We start from the raw sequence: 21,907 nt of genomic DNA, 5'->3' as shown, positions 1-21,907 counted from the left end.
CGGGAATGCTGGAATTGGTTGTGAATAAAGTCAACCAGGATTTCCAAGTCATTGACCGTTTTTCTACGAAATAGTCTTCTTTTGTTCACAATTTGCTTCAAATGTCTTTCACTAATTCGGACACCGTATTTGATCTCAATAACGAATTGAATGTATTTGTATTTCAAGCCAATTTTAAAGTAAACATTGATTGAACTCACCAATGGGTGAAAAGGCTCCATGTTAGTTGTTTTTTGGTTTCCCAGATGATGAACCGGAAGGACATGAATGCGCATTAAAAAAAAGATTGCAAGATCTTGCATTCTTTGCAAGTGAATGCAAAGTATTGTGAGGGAATGCAAAGTATTGCGAGGGAATGCAAAGTATTGCAAGGGTACGCAAAACTTTTCGAGTGAACGCAAAGTTTTATTGTTCACTTCGATGTCCCCTTAGAAGCTCCGTAGCAACCTTATTACATAAGTACAGTAAAGTCTCGTTATATCGATATTCAAGGGAGTCCGAAAAAATATCGATATAACCGGGACTATCGATATATCCGACCCTGTTTGCATGTAATTTTCTCTGTGCGTGCATAGAAATAGTATCGATATAACCGGGACTATCGATATATCCGATATCGATATAACGAGACTTTACTGTATAAGGAAAAATATTCAAGTGTACATACAATTTTCAAACTAATTTGCCAACTAAGTTCACAAAAATTGGAGTAAAAATCTACGTCTATCTATCCATCATGCATCCATCCATCCACCGCCCATTGACCCATCCTTAAATATATGATTATGACTTTAATCCAAATCCATAATTATTCTCCAGGATTCTCTGTAGAAAAAAATATACTGTCAACATTAAAATAGCTGAAGCTTTATATTCAAACCTCCATCATATTGTCATATTTTTAATATATTTTACTTCAAGTCACTGGGATCAATCTGCAAGAAAATTATTCTCAAAATGTGTGAATTTCCACTTCAAATTAAGTAATTGATGAGCAAAATGTTTGTCATTGTCATTGTTTGTTTGTACACATCAAACATCTGTTATTATATTTCCCACAGCACGATTGGAAAACTCGAGCCATCTTATGTTATCAGGAAATTTCTGGATGCGCAAAGGATACATAACCTGACGGCTTATCTACAAGAATTGCATAGGCAGTCACTGGCCAATGCAGACCACACCACACTGCTGCTAAACTGTTATACAAAGCTCAAGGACAGTTTGAAGCTGGAAGAGTTCATTAAGGTGATTCAGTGAGATGTACAAATTTGGAAAAAAACATTATCAATCTGCAATGCCATTGTTGTATTGTTCCATTACAGAAAATTGAGAACTTCTTTTTCATGTTTATCCTCCTTGATATCTCATGTGCTGTACAGAACAGTGAAAGTGAGGTACACTTTGATGTTGAGATTGCCATTAAAGTTCTTCGACAGGCCGGCTACCACAGTCACGCTGTTTTTTTGGCAGAAAAGCACAAGCACCATGAGTGGTATTTAAAGATTCAACTGGAAGATCTCAAGGTAAACCACCCAAAAAAACACTGTAGATATGAAGATCTGATGACACTATCACATCATTGTGTCACGTCGTGTCACGTCTCTGTCTGTCTCTCTCTCTCTCTCTCTCTCTCTCTCTCTCTCTCTCTCTCTCTCTCTCTCTCTCTCTCTCTCTCTCTCTCTCTCTCTTTTTGCAAATTGCCAAACGAACGTTCAAAGACGCGAAAAATTATGACACATAATGTTTGTTAAATTCTCTCGCAAATTGCCAAACGAACGTTCGTAATCAGAAGCATGCTTCGGACTACACCCTGACTCAAAAGTGTACTTCAGAGTTTTGAAACCCAGCTGAAAATGACACAATCCCGGAAGATGACATATATTTACGGGACGCAGGGGAAATACCTCGGACCGGATACACTCGCCCAACGAAGGAAGAGTCCAGGTACGGTGGCGAGTTGAGTCAATCATCCGGCATTGGCGAGGTGATCGCGAACCGTATAAATGCCCCGTGTCCGTGATTAGAGAATTGACAATTGGAGAACGGCCGGGAGAGGCAGCCCCGCCCCCCCTTTCCCGCTGTCAACTCGCAAGTGACAGGAGCAAAGAGGTGGTTTCGGTGTTCGAAAAAAATCGCTTTTCGAACAGGGTCCTGGAACGAATTATGGTCAAGAACCGAGGTACCACTGTATATGTATAGTTATATTAAGTTCATCCTGTCTACTTGATATCTAATTTAAAACATATTCTTATCTTACAGACAGTGTATTGTCGGTGTTCAAATACCTGACATGTTTCGGCGTCTACTTCCGCCTTCATCAGAGTGTCACGGATGTTGTTGTGACGCGCCATTTTCAGCTGGTGTTGCTATGAGGGCGGGACCTACCTGTGTGACCTACCTGGTGTGACAATACACTGTCTATAAGATAAGAATCTGTTTTAAATTTTATATATATATATATATATATATATATATATATATATATAAAATACAGACTTTACTATATATATATACAGTAAAGTCTCGTTATATCGATATTCAAGGGAGTCCGAAAAAATATCGATATAACCGGGACTATCGATATATCCGACCCTGTTTGCATGTAATTTTCTCCGTGCGTGCATAGAAATAGTATCGATATAACCGGGACTATCGATATATCCGATATCGATATAACGAGACTTTACTGTATATACAAAAAATCCTATACACCCTTACGAAACAGAGGCATCACATTATCATTCATCATGTTGATGATTCTCATAGCCTTGTCTGGATGGAACCTTACAATAAAAGCCTGCACAGCAACTCCTGAATGGCCTTCTTCTGCTTGTCCTCTTGAAGGCAAATCAAATCCTCTGCGTTGAGGACCTCATTATCGCCAGCAACAAGCTCCTCGATGTCATCTGCATCCATTTCTATTCCCGTAGGTGCTGGCAGAGATTTTATTACAACAAAAGGCGCGAGTCCGATGATTCCACGGACGCGGAATAAAACGCGACAAAAGAAGGCGGGCGGGGCGATCCGTCCAGCACATTTGCGATCCCGGAAAGCACCAAACTTACGCGATCGCGGCTAACAATCACTTCGGGCAAAGCAAACTCTTGAACTTGCCAGCACAAGACACAGCGAGGCGTCGTAATCATGTCACTAGTGAGGTGACAGCGACTCGTTGAAATGTCCCAGTATCGGTAATGAGGGGATCAACAAGCACACCACACACATTCGCGATCCCGGAAAGCACCAAACGTCGCTCAATTCCGAGGTGATTGAACGATCGCGGCTAACAATCACCTCGGGCAAAGCAAACACTTGGACCCGCCAGCACAAGACACAGCGAGGCATCGTAATCATTTCACTGGTGAGGTGACAGCGACTCGTTGAAATGAAATAAAATACAAGTGTCTTCTTCGGCTGGCGGACGTCGCGAGCGGCGGCCGCGCCCCAGCTGTCAACTCGCACGTGACAATTTCTGTGTCATTAGTCATGTGAAAGCATCGACTAAATAACGGCTTTGTGTAAAGCTTTTAGGCGAAGGATGGTAGCAATGGTGGACGGTAACTGGCTCTTTATTTGTAGAATGGTTGTAGAAAGTTACTCTCAGGGAAGTGACACACAGTGTGAGAGATGAATCAGGCTGAGATTCACATGAGAGCCGCGGTGTGCACGTGTGACGCCAAAAATGCAAACCTCGTTCGTGTTTCTCAATGATCTCCTTCTTCGCCTCGACAGTGATTATTAGGGGATCATCTTGCATTCATTTCCAAATAGTAGGCGATCGACGTGTGAATTCAGAGAGAGAGAGTGTGGAAAGATGCGCCGGCTGGAGCGCTGTTAAGTCGTGTGCTTCCGCCGAAGATCACTCCGCTAGATCCGAAGATCACTCCGCCAGCCATGGTGGGTGTGTATCGCAAAAAGTGTGTATTCCAAGGTTTAATTTTCATAATTTTGACGTTCGTAAACCGAAAAGTTTGTAAAGTAAGGTGAGGTCTCACTATATAGAGATTAAGTACTCCAGCATTCTAGAGCATAACGACCATCTTCAGATCTTCAGAGGAAGAGAACCCCCTTCATTCAAGTGTTTCGGGCCTTAACCTCCTTACACTCTTACGGGGCCGGGGCCACACCCAGCAGGCTGCCAGTTGTTCCCCTGGTGGTTTTTCCATATAGTCCTTGGTGGGTCAGGGGGAAAGATGAACCCAGGTCTCCTGGTTCACAGCCGACACCTCTACCTCTCCGCCAACTAGGTGGCTATGATAGTATAGGCTTATCGGGTATATTTATGCTAGCTGTCCAATCAATCTTTGTCAGCTCTTTTTGCCCATATCCAGCTAGATGCTTTCACTGCTGTTTCAGCTAGTTCTTTCAATGCTCTAGCTTTCTGCTGGGAGGACAGTCCTAATTACTTGAGCAGTCCATATACCGATGAACTGACTAAACCTCTTGCACCTACTTCCACTGCAAACAGCCTGGCTGTGAATCCTTCCTACCTAGCTGCTTGCATCATATTTTCATACTTAGCCACTTTGTACTCATGGCTCTCCATCATCCTTGACAGTTCAATGTCAATTATGGTCTTTCTTTCTTTTGAAGACAGGACAAGGTCTGGTCGCATTCCTGTGTTTCTAATCATGTCTGGGTATTTACCATGTCCTTTTAGATCGGTTGCTATTTCCCAATCATTAGTAACGTCTAGAAGGCTGCTGTCTGGTAGAGACTGAGGTCTTGCTTCTCTTGGACAGCTAGGTGTTCCTGCCTTCACAAAGCGGACTACTGGGATCTGACTCAGCTTTGTTTTCCTGTTTGCCCTACACCTTGCAACATCTACTGCCGCAGCGAGACATTGGAGTACATTGTTATGTCTCCATGTATATCTTCCTTTTGCTACGGCAACTTTGCATGCTGATAGGAAATGATCCAGAGTCTGAGTACCTCCACAGAGAGGACATGCTGGATGTTCAGACTGGTACCGCCTGGCCAGGTTTGCTCCTGTAGGCAGCTGGTCATAGATTGATCTTACAAGGAAACTGATGCGAAGGGGTGACATATGCCACAGATCTGACCGTCCTATTGATCGTTGTACGGCATCTTCCCATGAGGTCCACTGACCTGGCTGCCCCTGCTGTACTGCTGTCTGTACTCGCACTTCATCTTCTTGTTGCCTGTGTATCGCGAAAAGTAATGTGTATTCCAAGGTTTAATTTTCACAAATTTGACGTTCGTAAACCGAAAAGTTTGTGAAGTAAGGTGTTCGTAAGGCGAGGTCTCACTATATATATATAAAACTCTTCGTACACCTATATTAAACGCTAGAGCAAAACAGAGCGATACAGCCGTGCGCCGCTCAGCTCCCCACACTCGCGTACGCACTCACGCGTCGTATTGGCGTTCGAACACCGATTGATGTTCGAACGCCGAAGCAAGAATCTCTCGAATACTTTGTTCGAACTGTGAGGCGTTCGAGAACCGAGGTACCACTGTGTATATATATATATACATACATACATACATACATACATACACTGGGATCTTGGCTTACGAACTTAATTGGTTCCCAGACAGAGTGTGTAAGGCGAAAAATATGTATCCCAAAAAATAATTTCCAATAGGAAACCATTATCATGAGAATAATCCGTTCCCAGTTCCCCATAAAACATAATTTTCTACTTTCTAATTTTCTAAGCCTTAAAACTACACAAAATATACCTTATTTCATGTATAATAAAATTTGCTATATATATATATATATATATATATATATATATATATATATATATATATATATATATATATATATATATATATATAATGCCACATTGCTGGATTTTTTTTTAACATTCCAGTTGATCTTACAGAGGCTCCCAGATTTAGGACCTTTTTGCGGGTATGTCGGAAAATGTTTGGCCAAAGATGGTTTAAGTTAGATTTTCTATTGCACGCTTTTTTTCATGCTTTTTTTCCGTCCGAGCTCGCCTGTGATTGGCTGCGTACTGTGCTACATATACGCACGCAGGCACACAGGCAGATTGGAGGTTTCAAGGGCTGGATGTTTATGCGGTGGACACCAAGACTGACCAATCAGCTGCCGGCTATCCTGAAGTGTTGCCAAAGAGTTCAGGCCTTGATCCGCTGAGCTCACTTACGATTGGCTGCGTAGAGTATGTAGGCGGGGAGTAAATCCCTATTCCCAGTTGACGCTCTGAGGAGGAGGCGCCGAGCTCGCTTACGATTGGCTGTGTAAAGTACTTGAGCGGGGAGAAAATCCCTCTTCCCAGTTGACGCTCCAGGAGGACGCGATTCATAACAAAAGGTTATCAATGAAATTGCCACGTAATTCAGTAATTACGTGCCATCAGCTACAGTTATGGCTAACTGAAGACACAAGGATATAACTCATCGTACTACAGTGTGTGTGGATTTATTTTATGACTGTTAGAGCGTCTGTGTTTTATACTTCCCTGTGTTTGACTTTCATACGTTCATACATTCCATACAAAATGTAGCACTGAAGCAATTTCCTAACAAATTCACCTTACAAATGACTGCCCTGAATGTATCTCGTTTGTAATGTGGGGAGTGTCTGTATATCATTTTTAATTTTAGCTACAATGATAGTATCAAGCCAAAACTTGTCAGATTGACACCCCGTCAATTTCGAGTCATATCAATGATTTTGTTTGTGTGCAGAAAGACACAAGTGCATGTACAACCTAATATATCAAGCATTCCCGGTATATAAACTGTACTGTATAATAAAATCATTTTATTTACCTTTGTGATGGTAATTGATGGCTTGATGGAATGCAGTGGCCGGTTTCATCAGCATTAAACATTTGATGAGGAATGTAGCGTTCTTCTTACACCATCTTGAGGACTGATCCCTTGTAGGTGCTTTCTCTAGCTATCCATAACCTTGCCCCCCATACCTATCTGACCTTCTTCGAATTTCTGTTCCCTCTCGTTCCCTCAGATCCTCTTCCTCCCTCCACCTCTGTGCCCCCCCCCCCCCCCCCCCCCGCCCGTCTCAGCACGATGGGTGACAGATCCTTCAGCTGCTCTGCCCTCAAACTTTGGAACTCACTTCCTCCCAACATTTGTAACATCGATTCTCTTGCCACCTTCAAGTCCCATCTCAAAACCCACCTATTTAAAATTGCATTTTCTGTGTGGCTCTCTTGTTTCTATTTATAATTGTATTTTATTTCTTGCATTATTATTTTTCGATGAGAAGGTTTCTTCAGCCGTCATCTGTACAAAAGTGAAGGTTTCGGACGTTTCGCCTCCTATCCAAGAGGCTTCGTCAGCGAACTAAAGTCTGACTGGTCGTATCGGCCCCATTTATATATCCCTAAAGGGATAGGGTTTATATATCCCTAAAGGGATAGGGTTAGGGATATATAAATGGGGCCGATACGACCAGTCAGACTTTAGTTCGCTGACGAAGCCTCTTGGATAGGAGGCGAAACGTCCGAAACCTTCACTTTTGTACAGATGACGGCTGAAGAAACCTTCTCATCGATGGACCACTCCTGTACGACTGAGAGCTTACACAGACATTATTATTATTATTATTATTATTATTATTATTATTATTATTAATAATGTTTAACCCCCCCGTCACCTCACTGCTACGTTCTTGACAAATCATGTGGCTTTAACCGAAGACTGGGGGCGGGGAATAGAGAACAAACATAAGTCGGCTGTCATTTTATTGTTAGGAGAACAGGCTCGTTCACGAACGACACATCACTCATTGTGGCGCTTCATGTGTATCTCAAAAAATAGTTCGTATACCAAGGTTAAATGTTCATAAATGTAAAGTTCGTAAACCGAAAAGTTCGTAAGCCAAGGGGTTCGTAAAGCGAGGTATCACTGTACACATATTCTCCAGTGTCACATGCCAGGAGGATTTTCTTAGAAACCTGTAACAAGACTGACTCTGTGCTATGCATTTTCTTGAAAGACCTCCAAGATGTTATGGTCATCAAAGAAGGATTTCACCACTTCATGCATTTTTAAATGCAAGGCAGTTTGGAAATGGGCCTAAAATTTCACATCTTGATCAAGACCAAGTTGGTCTTGATCAAAAACGTCGGACAACAGCATGTTTAAACTGTTGGGGGGGTACAATACCAGAAGAAAGGCTGCTTTTGACAATGGCTAAGACCGAGGTGCCAATACTCTGGAGAACGTCCTCAACCCTTGTGCAGTATTGTACATTATTTAATCATTTTTGGAACTTTGAGACAGTTTTACATCACAGCCCACTCATTGAAAATAACCCCACAACGCTGCAATTTTGCACAGGAAGTCAAGAGGGGTCAAAGTTCAAAATGCCATATTGCTGGATTTTTTTTTTAACATTCCAGTTGATATATCTTACAGAGGCTCCCAGACATAGGACCATTCGAGTTACGAACAACGGTACATACGAACCTTTTTGCGGGTATGTCGGAAAATGTTTGGACAAAGATGGTTTAAGTTAGATTTTCTATTGCACGCTTTTTTTCATGCTTTTTTTCCGTCCGAGCTCGCCTGTGATTGGCTGCGTACTGTGCTACATATACGCACGCAGGCACACAGGCAGATTGGAGGTTTCAAGGGCTGGATGTTTATGCGGTGGACACCAAGACTGACCAATCAGCTGCCGGCTATCCTGAAGTGTTGCCAAAGAGTTCAGGCCTTGATCCGCTGAGCTCACTAACGATTGGCTGCGTAGAGTATGTAGGCGGGGAGTAAATCCCTATTCCCAGTTGACGCTCTGAGGAGGAGGCGCCGAGCTTGCTTACGATTGGCTGTGTAAAGTACGTGAGCGGGGAGAAAATCCCTCTTCCCAGTTGACGCTCCAGGAGGACGCGATTCATAACAAAAGGTTATCAATGAAATTGCCACGTAATTCAGTAATTACGTGCCATCAGCTACAGTTATGGCTAACTGAAGACACAAGGATATATCTCATCGTACTACAGTGTGTGTGGATTTATTTTATGACTGTTAGAGCGTCTGTGTTTTATACTTCCCTGTGTTTGACTTTCATACGTTCATACATTCCATACAAAATGTAGCACTGAAGCAATTTCCTAACAAATTCACCTTACAAATGACTGCCCTGAATGTATCTCGTTTGTAATGTGGGGAGTGTCTGTATATCATTTTTAATTTTAGCTACAATGATAGTATCAAGCCAAAACTTGTCAGATTGACACCCCGTCAATTTCGAGTCATATCAATGATTTTGTTTGTGTGCAGAAAGACACAAGTGCATGTACAACCTAATATATCAAGCATTCCCGGTGGGTGTTTTTTAATAAAACCGGGTGTTCTTTTTGGAATTTTTTTGCAATGGACAGTCAGTCTGTGTGGTTAGGTGATGCATTGTTAACGCGCGGGTGCACGGGTTTTCACGTGACTGCACATAGCACAAGAAAAACAGCCAAAGCCAAGTCTTAAAAGTGTCAGTACGTCCATTTGAATTGATGGCCTTGTGAACCTTTTTCAAGTCTGCACAATAATATAATAAATAAGTAAATAAAAATATATATGCCGAGGCCTGATGCCACTGAACATTATGAAGGGGTGGAAGTGAAAAAAAAATAAAAAAATAATGGGATGTGTTTGGACAAGAGGAAACAGTAGTCCTCGAATTGGACATCAAGATTGGATTGGATTGGATTTGCCTTTATTAGTCTCGCAGTGGAGAAATTTACAAGATGCTGTGTGCTTGTGTCTTGTGTATTTTCACAAATCAGGCATGTCATGGAGAATACATTTATTGACAATAATAGTTTGGTAATTTTTTTGTTGAAATGTTTCCGAAAATCTTCTTTTCATTTCGGCTTTTCCCTTCAGGGGTCACCACAGCGAATCAATGTCCTCCATCTAACCCGGTTTTGTGCATCCTCTTCTCTCACACCAGTTACCTTCATGTCCTTTTTGACAACATCCATAAACCTCCTCTTCGGTCTTCCTTTCGGTCGCCTGCCTGGCAGTTCAAGGCTCAGCAGCCTTCTCCCGATATAGTCACTCTCTCTCCTCGGCGCATGTCGCAACCATCTCAGTCTGGCCTCTCTGACTTTGTCTCCAAAGCCTGTAATATGTTCCTCTAATGTACCCATTCCTGATCCTATCCAACCTTGTCACTCCCAAAGAGAACTTCAACATCTTCAACTCTGCTACCTCCAGCTCTGCTTCCTGTCTTTTCTTCAGTGGCACTATCTCCAGTCCAAACATCATGGCTGGTCTCACCACCGTTTTATACACTTTTCCTTTCATCCTAGCTGAAACCCTACTATCATACCTGACAATTTTCTAGCCTCCCTGGACACTCCCTGGACACGCTTCTTCACCTCTTCTTCTTCACCTAGTACTTGGGGTCAACCTCACAGTTGACCCCAAGTACTTAAAATCCTCCACCTTCTTTATCTCTTCTCCCTGTAGCATCACTCTTGCACTTGGATCCCTCTCATTCTCACCCATATATTCCATCTTGCTGCGACTGTGCCTCGTTCCTCTCCTTTCCAGGGCATACCTCCACATCTCTCGTTCCTCCGCCACCTGTTCCCTTTTCTCGCTACAGATCACAATGTCATCTGCACACATCATGGTCCTAGGAGATTCTTGCTACATCGTCTGTCAGCCTGTCCATCACCATAGTGAATAAGAAGGGGCTCAAAGCTGACCCCTGGTGGAGTCCTACCTCCACCTTGAATTTCTCCGTCACACCGACAGCACACCTCACAACTCTCTAACAGTCATGATACAAGCTTTGCGCCGACCGCTCTGACATACTTTTCTGTCACTCCAGACTTCCTCATGCAATACCACAGCTCTTCTCTAGCCACCCGGTCATACGCTTTCTCCAGATCTACAGACACAATGCAATTCCTTCTGACCTTCTCTGTACTTCTCTATCAGCATTATTAAAGCAAACACTGTATCTGTCATACTCTTTTCTTTTTGGCATGAAGCCTTACTGCTGCTCACAAATGTTCATTTCTGCTCTTGTTTCCGAAAATACCTTCCTTGAAATGTTTATTTTCATGCCCAAGCAGCCATAGGGTTAATTAAAAATTCATAGAAATGACTCACACAGGACTCACACATTGTAAATAGCACAGCCACCTTGTTGACGCAATACAGATATCAATATGCCTTTTCTTTGATACCTGCACTAATAATAATAATAATAATACATTTCATTTATAAGCGCCTTTCTATGTAGTTTTTTATGAAATATTTTTTCACAATTACAGTATACACCTCAGTCTTCTAACATGTTTTATCATGCTTAGAATATCTTGGTTTTTATCCTTTCACCCCCACACCCCATCCCCTTTCAAATTGCACTGCAAATTTCCCCTATTGTGGGACGATTAAAGGCTTTCTGATTCTGATACACAAATACGTTTTCATATGGCCACCAGAGGTTACTGTTTGATGCAATTTTGTTTCCCGATCCTCACCTCTGGATATCAATGACTAGATTTATGTTTTGTAGTTGTCCCTTGGTAGGCAAGCAATCAATGTGACATGACTTGACTTTGAATTGAGGCTGGCCTGACATAAGCTGCAATCTGCTTTGCATATGCGTATATGTGTCTGAATTGATAATTGATTATATTGTTTTCTTCCAAAACCCAGAACTATGAGGAAGGGTTACGCTATATTGGACGGCTAGCTTTTGATCAAGCTGAAAGCAACATGAAACGTTATGGCAAGACATTAATGCATCATATTCCTGACGGCACAACAATGCTTCTCAAGGGCTTATGCACCAACTACCAACCGAGTGGGGACACTGCTGATAATGACAGCCGCTTGGAAATGAACCTCTTCAACAAGGTTGGTCAACTGTTTCTAGGTTTTTCAAATCACCAAGGGTACTAAATTTTAAGTAAAATCACCTTCATTACTAACAGTCTCAAAGGGCTTTACGTGCCACACACAGTTGGCACATATTAACGACATCCCTTGACTGTAAACCCCAGAAAGGCAAGGACAAACTTAAACATTAGACACAATATTGTACAATAATAATGTTACTTCGATGTTAATCAGTTCAGCCAAATTAACCTGACCCAGTAGGACAACGAAGAAATCTTAAAAGCACCGCCGATGAGTGGTCGAACAGCTCTCTCAATCCATGCCAACACTGTAATGTGGGAATGTAAGCATTCGCTCACCTGCTAAAATTGTGCCACCCATTTATAAATGAGCAAGAATCAGATGCAAATATTGTCATATTTCATGCATAGATAGATGCCTGCGTACCAACTCATTGTACTGTGATCTGTCGTTGCAGATCAGACTGGCCGTCAATCATACAAAAATGGCATCGGCATCATTGTTTCTTTATATTTTTAAGATTTTAGTGACATAGAATTTAACATTAGTATTTCCAATACAACAATTGCTATATTAACAGAATTAAGAGATTGCAACAGGTAATTGCAGACTGCGAAGCACTTTCAATTGCCGGTGACGCAGGTCTCGCGTCACCCCAGACCCAAGCACAAAGATATACCTTTTTTTTTTCAATATTGTATTTAATTTTATATTAGTGGTGTAAATTGATGAAAAAATATTAAGGTTTTCTTAGGGAGTAAACAGGTTGGATACGATCAGGAATGATTATATTATAGGGACAACTCATATTAGAGTAAAATCCATAGTGGTGCCACATTAATCTTGAGAATAAAAATGAATCCTGTTACAATTGACTTCAACTGATCTCTCTCTCTCTCTCTCTCTCTCTCTCTCTCTCTCTCTCTCTCTCTCTCTCTCTCTCTCTCTCTCTCTCTCTCTCTCTCTATATATATATATATATATATATATATATATCCTCATCTCACCCCCCATGGTTGGTGTCTGTCCCCCATTTTTTTAGCTTGCGTCCTCTACCAGCGGCCAGGAAGCTTGAGGGTTCTGCGCAGTATCTATGCTGTTCTCAGCACTGCGCTTTTCTGGACCAAGATATCCGATGTTGTTCCCGGGATCTGTTGCAACCACTCGTCTAGTTTCGGGGTCACTCGCCCGAGTCCTCCGACCACTACAGGCACGACTGTCACCTTGACCTTCCAGGCTCTCTCCAGCTCCTCTCTGAGCCCTTGGTATTTCTCGAGTTTCTCATGTTCCTTCTTTCTGATGTTTCCATCACTCGGGACCGCTACATCCACGACAACGGCTTTCTTTTGCCCTTGATCTATCACCACAATACCTGGTTAGTTGGCCATTACCATCTGTCTGTCTGTATCTCAAAGTCCCACAAGATCTTTGCTCGGTCATTCTCTACTACCCTGGGAGATGTTTCCCATTTAGACCTTGGGGTTTCCAGTCCATACTCCACACAGACGTTTCGGTAGACGATGTCAGCATGCTGGTTATGGCGCTCCATGTCAGCTTTCCGTGCCAGCATCTTACACCCTGCTGATATGTGTTGGATTGTCGCAGGTGCCTCTGCACAAACTACACCTTGGGTCTTGCCTTGTGTGGTATATCCTTGCCTCTATGGCTCTGGTGTTCAGGGCCTGCTCTTGAGCAGCCAGGATAAGTGCCTCTGTGCTGTCCTTTAAGCAAGCCCTCTCTAAGCCACTGATATGACTTCTTGAGATCACCCACTTCAGTTATGGTTCGGTGATACATCCCGCTGGAGGTATTTGGTTATTTCCTTGTTGCTAGTTGGAGGTTGCCATTGGCCTGTGGTATACCGAGTTATTTGTAGCTGTTTTCAATGTCTGCTATTGTTCCTTCAGGGAGTGAGACCCCTTTAGTGTGGACTTTGCTCTTAGCATACAGCTTTATGTCATCCATGTTGAGGAGGTGACTGATTGTAGCTTCATTTCTGAGGCGGTATCCATAGCCTGTCTTGGCGATTATTTGGCTGAGGGGGTTCAGTCCTATGCAGGACTGCAGTGGGGAGAGTGCATCACCTTGGTATATGCCACATTTGACAACCAGCAGCTGATGTTTGGCACCTCTAGTATCTCTACCAATGCCTTTCTGTGCTTTGCTCATGTATTGATCCATGTGTCCACTTATCTTAGTGGTGCCTGACATGAGCCTCCATGTTGTGGAGAGACAGGATATTGGCCGATTTTTAAGTTTGAAGGAACTGCCCCCTTTGAGGAATCCTTCATGATGAGGATTGTTCGCCCTTTGGTTAGCCATCCTGGGTGAGTCCCATCCATCAGCAACTGGTTCATTTGTGCTGCTAGGCACTCGTGGAGTGCTGTGAGTTTCTTTAGCCAGTAGGTGTGGACCATATCCGGGCCGTCCAGTCCTGAGACTCTTTCTTGTATGTCTCCCGCTGTGATGGTAACTGGGTCCTGTTCAGGGAGGTTGATGTGCTTCTCTTTCAGAGTCACCAGCCATTGTGCACTGCTGTTATGTGTGACCTCCTTCTCCCATATGCCTTTCCAGTATCTTTCAGTTCCCAGCTTTGGAGGGTCTGCTCTGCTGTTAGAACCCTGCCACTGAGCGTACACTTTGGCAGGTTGTGTTGCGAACAGCCGGTTTATTCTTCTGGCCTCATTCTATTTCGTGTACTTCTTTAGGCGACTGGACAAGGCCTGGAGCCTTCGTTTGGCAGTTTCGAGTGCTTCAGGTATGGTTATCTGCATGATCCTCTTGGGTATTGGCCTTTTATTCACACCTCTCTGGGTCTCCGTCAATTGACACATCTTTCCGAGCTGCCTTGATCTTAGCCTCGTCATTTCCATGGTAGGTAACGAATCTCGTGGCTCTCACGGTTACTCTTGTAGCCATGCATCTCTAGGATCACTGGTTCTGAAGCGTATATCAGCTCATTGGTTTCCGTGATCTTTCCGGTCGGGATCGCCCTCAGTGCTGCATTGACAGTTTCCATGGGACTTTCAGGTGGTACCTCACATAGCCGTTGTAATCGGTTTCTTGGTTGCCCAGTTTTCATTCTTGCCATGATCTTATCTCTCATGTCAGTTGCTGCTTCGCTCAGCATTTCATTCATTGGGGCTGGCTTCCCAATCTCATCATACATTGGGGCTTGCCTCCCAATCTCTGGTTTAACCTCTTCCTCTGATGTGGCAGCCTGGGGCCCTTCACCACGGAATTTGTGTTGTACCTCATCAATCTGAAGTTGTGATAGCAATTGGCTTTTGTGGATATTGGAACACTGAGCTACTAGTTGTTTCCTGGTCAACCGTGACTGTGGGTTTCGAAGTAACCATTCACCCCTTCATTCTCTACATGTAACCCCTCTGACTCGGGTTGCTTGAGTAGTAGCATTCCAACAGAGCCATGTTGTTGTCCATCTCTAGCCCATTTTTCATCAAGGTGCACTGGTTCCCTAGCACTTGACGCAGACCTTGTTTGGCCGGGCAACATCTGAGCCGGCATGTCATTCGATTTATTGTCTCTCATCATTTTATGAGGTAGGCATCAGCGTGAAGGGTCTTGCCCAAGGACCCACAATGGATGATGCTTTGTGCTCATTTTCTCTGCCCCAAGTGTGATTCGAACCCTCGTCTCCTGTATGCCAAACCGATGCCTTGGCAACTATATATATATATATATATATATATATATATATATGTCATTCGGGCTGGAGAAATGTAGTCGGATGGTGACTAAGAGGGGCAAGGTAGTTCACACTGAAGGGGTCTCACTCCCTGAAGGAACAATAGCAGACATTGAAAACAGCTACAAGTACCTCGGTATACCACAGGCCAATGGCAACCTCGAATTAGCAACAAGGAAAGCGGCTACGACCAAATACCTCCAGCGGGTGAGGCAAGTCCTCAGAAGCCAGCTCAATGGCAAGAACAAGACCCGGGCAATAAACAGCTATGCCCTGCCAGTGATCAGATACCCTGCAGGAATAATAAGGTGGCCAAAGGAAGAGATTCAGACCACGGATGTTAAGACCCGAAAACTCCTCACCATGCACGGAGGGTTCCATCCCAAGTCCAGCACCCTGAGACTGTACACAAGCCGTAAGGAAGGAGGCCGGGGACTAGTGAGTGTGAGAGCCACTGTCCAGGATGAAACATCCAAGCTCCATGAATACATCAAAGAGAAGGCTCCAACGGATGATGTACTCAGAGAATGTCTCAGTCAATGGGGAACAGAGGATGAGGTGCTGGAAGAGGGACAATCATGGGAGGAAAAGCCCCTACACGGGATGTACCACCGAACCATAGCAGAAGTGGCTGATCTCAAGAAGTCCTATCAGTGGCTAGAGAGGGCTGGCCTAAAGGACAGCACAGAGGCACTCATCCTGGCTGCCCAAGAGCAGGCACTGAACACCAGAGCCATAGAGGCAGGGATATACCACACCAGACAAGACCCAAGGTGTAGGTTGTGCAAAGAGGCACCTGAGACAATCCAACACGTAACTGCAGGGTGTAAGATGCTGGCAGGGAAAGCCTACATGGAGCGCCATAACCAGGTGGCTGGCATAGTCTACCGAAACATCTGTGCGGAGTATGGACTGGAAACCCCAAGGTCAAAATGGGAAACACCTCCCAAGGTGGTGGAGAATGACCGAGCAAAAATCCTGTGGGACTTCCAGATACAGACTGACAAGATGGTAATGGCCAACCAACCTGATATCGTGGTCATAGATAAAGGGGAAAGGAAAGCCGTTGTCGTGGATGTAGCGGTCCCGAGTGATGGGAACATCAGAAAGAAGGAACATGAGAAAATCGAGAAATACCAAGGGCTCAGAGAGGAGCTGGAGAGAGCCTGGAAGGTAAAGGTGACAGTCGTGCCTGTGGTGGTCGGAGCACTTGGGGCAGTGACCCCCAAACTCGACGAGTGGTTGCAACAGATCCCGGGAGCAACATCGGATATCTCGGTCCAGAAAAGCGCAGTGCTGGGAACAGCACGGATACTGCGCAGAACCCTCAAGCTTCCTGGCCTCTGGTAGAGGACCCGAGCTGAAATAGGGACAGACACCACCCATGGTGGGTGAGACGAGGATTATATAAAAGCACACGCACGCAGTACTGGGCGTGGCATCACCTTAATCGTCTACAACACAGGCTATTTACCAGAGCAATTACACATCAATAAATCTGCATCAGCAATTAGAACTTGTCACTATACGTGATACTGCAAACACTTAAAAATAAAAGGAAATTTAAAATCATTTGTCCACAAAGTTTTATGAAGTCCACCATGAATATGCAATCTTTAACAAGATTTTATGCTAAATTACAAAATGTCAGTTTAATATAAGAAAAACAACAAGACGTTCACAAAACGAATTATTTATTGAAAATAAAAGTAAACAAATCTTTTTCATTTGTTCTTGAGAATAGGCCTACACGCGACAGCGAGTTGTCCTCTCCTTCAGCCATTGTGGGTTAAAAAAGCGAGTAAATACACTTGGTTTTTCTGCTAAAGTTTCCGGGTGTGATCTGTTGTAGCTTGGTTGATTTGCATAGCGCTGCCTCCGCTGAGGGCTGAGGTAAAGTGAGTATCCAATCACAGGACGCGTGCATGTCATGTTCAACGCGAGGCCCTCTAGCTGGCCTTACTGTGCCAACTCGTGATCTGATTGGCTATCGCAACTATATATCAACTACATGTGCCAGTTCACGTACAGCACACTGTTGATTCTGTTGATTTGTTTTTAGTTTATCTCTCTCACAGTGGACATGCACCAACGCTGAAAATTTCAGATCCCTCCATGATTTCTAAGTGGGAGGCATAGCAAACTATAAGGGTGTTAAACTCCCCCCCCCCCCCCCCCTCCCTACCTCGGACTTAATCGGACGCCGAAAAAAAAAAGTCTCAAAGAGGTGGTGGCGGCGTGGTCCCGACGCAGCGTTGATTCTGAAGGCGTCGGTCAGATTTCATACAGCCTGGCGACACAAGCTCGCTGAATTCTCATTGAATTAAAAACTCTGACCTAAAACTACAACACTGAAAGGAGCATAACCAAATGGATATAATATAACATCAAGAAAACAGTATGTAGAATAATTATATATATATTTAGAAAAAAATACTTTTTTAAAGAAATTGACTTTTATTATAATTATGATAATGATGGCTGATTATGTTAGGCCAGCAGAGAAGGCCTTCCTGGCTCTGACGGCCCACCACTGATATATATATATATATATACACACACACATATATACATATATGGGCGGCCCGGTAGTCGAGTGGTTAGGTTAGCACACCGGCTTCACAGTGCAGGGGTCGCCGGTTCGCGTCCCGGTCCGGCCTCCCTGTGTGGAGTTTGCATGTTCTCCCCGGACTCGCGTGGGTTTTCTCCGGGTCCTCCGGTTTCCTCCCACACTCCAAAAACATGCATGGCAGGCAGATTGACCACTCCAAATTGTCCCTAGGTGTGAGTGTGAGAGTGACTGTTGTACCTCTATGTGTGCCCTGCGATTGGCTGGCAACCAATTCAGGGTGTCCCCCGCCTCGTGCCCGAAGACAGCTGAGATAGGATCCAGCAACCCCCGCGACCCTAATGAGGAATAAGCGGTACGGAAAATGAGATGATATATATATATATATATATATATATATATATCAACTGGTCTGCCTACAGGGCTGACCTCGTCGTCCCTGTAGGCTGTCTCCTCATCGTTGTTGATGAGGCCCACCACAGTTGTGTCATCCGCAAACTTTATGAAGAAGGTGGATCTGGGTGATGATGGTGAGCAGTTATGTGTGAGCAGAGTGAAGAGGAGGGGGCTGAGCACACACCCCTGGGGGGCCCCTGTGTTCAACGTGATGGTGCTGGTGGTGTTGTTTCCAACTCTGACTGCCTGTGGTCTCCCCGTCAGGAAGTCCAGCAGCCAGTTGTACAAGGAGGTGCTGATCCCCAGTTTGCTCAGTTTGTCAGTGAGCTGTTGGGGGATGATGGTGTTGAATGCTGAGCTGAAGTCGATGAACAGCATTCTGACGTGTGTGTGTGTGTGTGTGTGTGTGTGTGTGTGTGTGTGTGTGTGTGTGTGTGTGTGTGTGTGAGAAATTCATTTTCATTCATTTTTTCCACCAGAGCTACACCATACATTTGTATGCAATTGTGTTTCAGGCCAACTCTGAGGAATTTATTCCGGTTTTTGCCAATAATCCCCGGGAGCTCAAGGCCTATCTTGAGCACATGATTGAGGTGGATCCTAATTCATCTCAAGGTGTTTATGATACATTGCTGGAGCTCCGACTGCAAGACTGGGCACATGAAGAGGACCCTGAGGTCAGAGCAACACAATAATCACGTTGTAAAGCATTTATTTTATATATACTGTTGATGCAGTATTTACTCATGGTGGCAATTTTATTTTTATTTTTTTTAGGGGCGCAATTTAAAAAGATCGTTTTTTTTGTTCTTGTTTGAATGCATTTCATAATTATCTTCTTTTGATATATATACAGTGATACCTCAGGTTACGAACGCTTTAGCTAACAGATTTTCCGCTTTACGAACGTTAAATTCGCGAGAATATAATCTTGGCATACAAACTATTTTTTGGGAAACACACGGAGCGCCACAATGGCTGGCGGACTAACTTTCGACGGAAGAACACCAAACCACATGGCTGAACAGCGCCACTGCCGGCCTACTTTTCCACACCCCCTTTCTCTGAGTGCATACGTCGTTTGTCTTCAAGGATTTGATATCACTGATACTTTTGCTCTTTTGTGAGCAAGAAAGACCCCACCACAGGCTAGTGTTCAGCTGAAGAGGACACAAAACAAAATTACGGTCGAGCAGAAGAAGGAGATAATCGAGAAACATGAACAAGGTGTGTGTTTGTGTGACTTAGCGACCATTGCTACGTGTGGCTAAGGGTGTTTCTGTTCGTCATCCATTGAAAGGTAAATAAGCCATTCGCGCCAGCGTTCACTCTACCAAAACTCCTTTTCCTTTGGGCTTTTGTTTACGATGTATTTGGTGGAATAAAGACTCGAGATGGCCCTTCTTGTTTAGATTGAACAAGTAGGATGTTTATTTGCCGGAGCACAGAGAGCAACCGCTTCTCTCAGCATTGTATAAGAACTTTTTTTTTATCGCTGTGAAAGGACCATATGTAGTGTCGTGGCTGCGTTGCCAGATCCGCTCAACATTCAGCATGCCTCATTTATGTTAACAGAGAATATTACAGCATTGCACAAAATGAGGATACAAAATAAGTTTCTTCACAAACGTGTACGACAATTTTGGTCAGCCAGCGCGTGATGGTGTTGCACTATCTGTCACAATGGCACAGATGGGGGAGTTTCCAATGACGCTGAGACGGGTGGGCGTCGGCGCTCGGGTCGAGGGTTCCCCCGACGCCGGCCAGGACGAAAGAAAAGGCGGGTCGGCCGTCGACGCTCAGGTGCGCGGTAACGCCAGACGAGAACGCTGCATCGGGCCCACGCCGCCACCACCTCTTTGAGACTTTTTTTTTTCTTCGGCGTCCGACGAAGTCCGAGGTAGGGAGGGAAGGGGGGGGGTAGTTTAACACCCTTCTAGTTTGCTATGCCTCCCACTTAGAAATCATGGAGGGATCTGAAATTTTCAGCGTTGGTGCATGTCCACTGTGAGAGAGATAAACTAAAAAGAAAAAATCCAGAAATCACAATGCATGATTTTTTTAATGATTTATTTGTAATAAAAAATAAATCCAAATTAACAGACGTTTTTCAACTTCTTCGATTGCCCGAGACCGTCGCTTTGAGAGCACGGACACACCTTTTGCAACAGACACACCTTTGATGGTTTCTCTGTTCCGGAGAATGGTAGCAATGTTTGACTTAGCATAGCCGTGCTCGGCCACTAAATCACACAAACGCACTCCTCATTCGTGTTTTTCAATTATCTCCTTCTTCTCAGCGACAGTGATTTTATTTTCTGTCTTTTTGGGCTGAACACAAGCCTGTGGTGTTTTTTTTCCGGTCCCATCATCGTAAAATTATCAGCAAGAAGCTCCAAGTAGGCGATCAATGTGTGCATTCAATGAGAGAGGGTGTGGAAAGTAGCGCTGGCTGGAGCGCTGTTCAGTCGTGTGCTTCCGCCGAAGATCACTGCGCCAGATCCGAAGGTCGTGTGCTTTGGTGTTCTTCCGCCAAAGATTACTCCACCAGCCGTGCTGGGTATGTATTATGAAAATAGTGCTTATTATAAGGTTTAATTTTCATAAATTTGACGTTCGTAAGACGAAAAGTTCGTAAGATAAGGTGTTCGTAAGTTGAGGTCTCACTGTGTATATATATATATATATATATATATATCTATATATATATATATATATTATCCAAGATGCTATTCATATATATATATATATAATATATATATATATATCGATGAAAAGGTTTCTTCAGCCGTCATCTGTACTTTGTGTCGGACGTTTCGCTTCTTATCCAAGATGCTTCTTCAGCGATGTCTTACTGGTAGTATCGGCCCAATATATATACAGTAAAGTGTTGTTATATCGATATTATCCGAATCTGAAGCCATTGTTTGGATTCACAAGCAATGCAAGACGTCTTGGCGTGAAGTCATTTTTATTGTTTTGCATTTGAATAAAAAGTGACATCGGTTGTCCTTTAATACACAGTATGGAATGTATGGTAATTTTCAAAATCACGCTTCAGCAGACAAAACAAGAAACATTGTTGCAAAAAACGATTGCATTCATATACAGTACAGTGGGCATGTACATAACACAACAGGGAAACTGCAACGCTTACATCTCACTGTATTATGTATGCAATTTAAAAAAGTCATCAATCTTCTTCTGCTTCCCATTTTTACCTTTTAACACTTCAATCTCGTCACACTTCAATCTCTACACACGAGCTAGCGTCTGAAAATGGAAATGGCTCTGCTACACGGGAGCTGGTCACGTAACAAACTCACGTGACCAAGTCGACCAATGGCGCGACCGATGTATCGATATAAACAGCAAAATGGCCGGCG

General features: G+C 43.7%; 1 protein-coding gene across 1 annotated transcript in view; it reads left to right on the top strand.

Moving 5' to 3' along the window:
• vps11 (VPS11 core subunit of CORVET and HOPS complexes) overlaps positions 1-21,907 on the top strand; it is a 62,667-nt gene that overhangs the window by 19,103 nt on the left and 21,657 nt on the right. Inside the window, exons 8-11 of the mRNA XM_089016986.1 lie at positions 1,062-1,248; positions 1,383-1,526; positions 11,644-11,844; positions 19,037-19,198. Of these exons, the coding sequence (XP_088873112.1) occupies positions 1,062-1,248; positions 1,383-1,526; positions 11,644-11,844; positions 19,037-19,198 (694 nt within the window). The remainder of the gene's footprint in view (positions 1-1,061; positions 1,249-1,382; positions 1,527-11,643; positions 11,845-19,036; positions 19,199-21,907) is intronic.

Source organism: Hippocampus bargibanti, linkage group LG16 (genome assembly GCF_051943395.1).
Source record: "Hippocampus bargibanti isolate YZ-2025 linkage group LG16, ASM5194339v1, whole genome shotgun sequence".
In the NCBI taxonomy this organism is placed as follows: Eukaryota; Metazoa; Chordata; class Actinopteri; order Syngnathiformes; family Syngnathidae; genus Hippocampus; species Hippocampus bargibanti.
The sequence above is the reverse complement of the archived record's forward strand: the minus strand, read 5'-3'. Positions and strand labels throughout refer to the sequence as shown.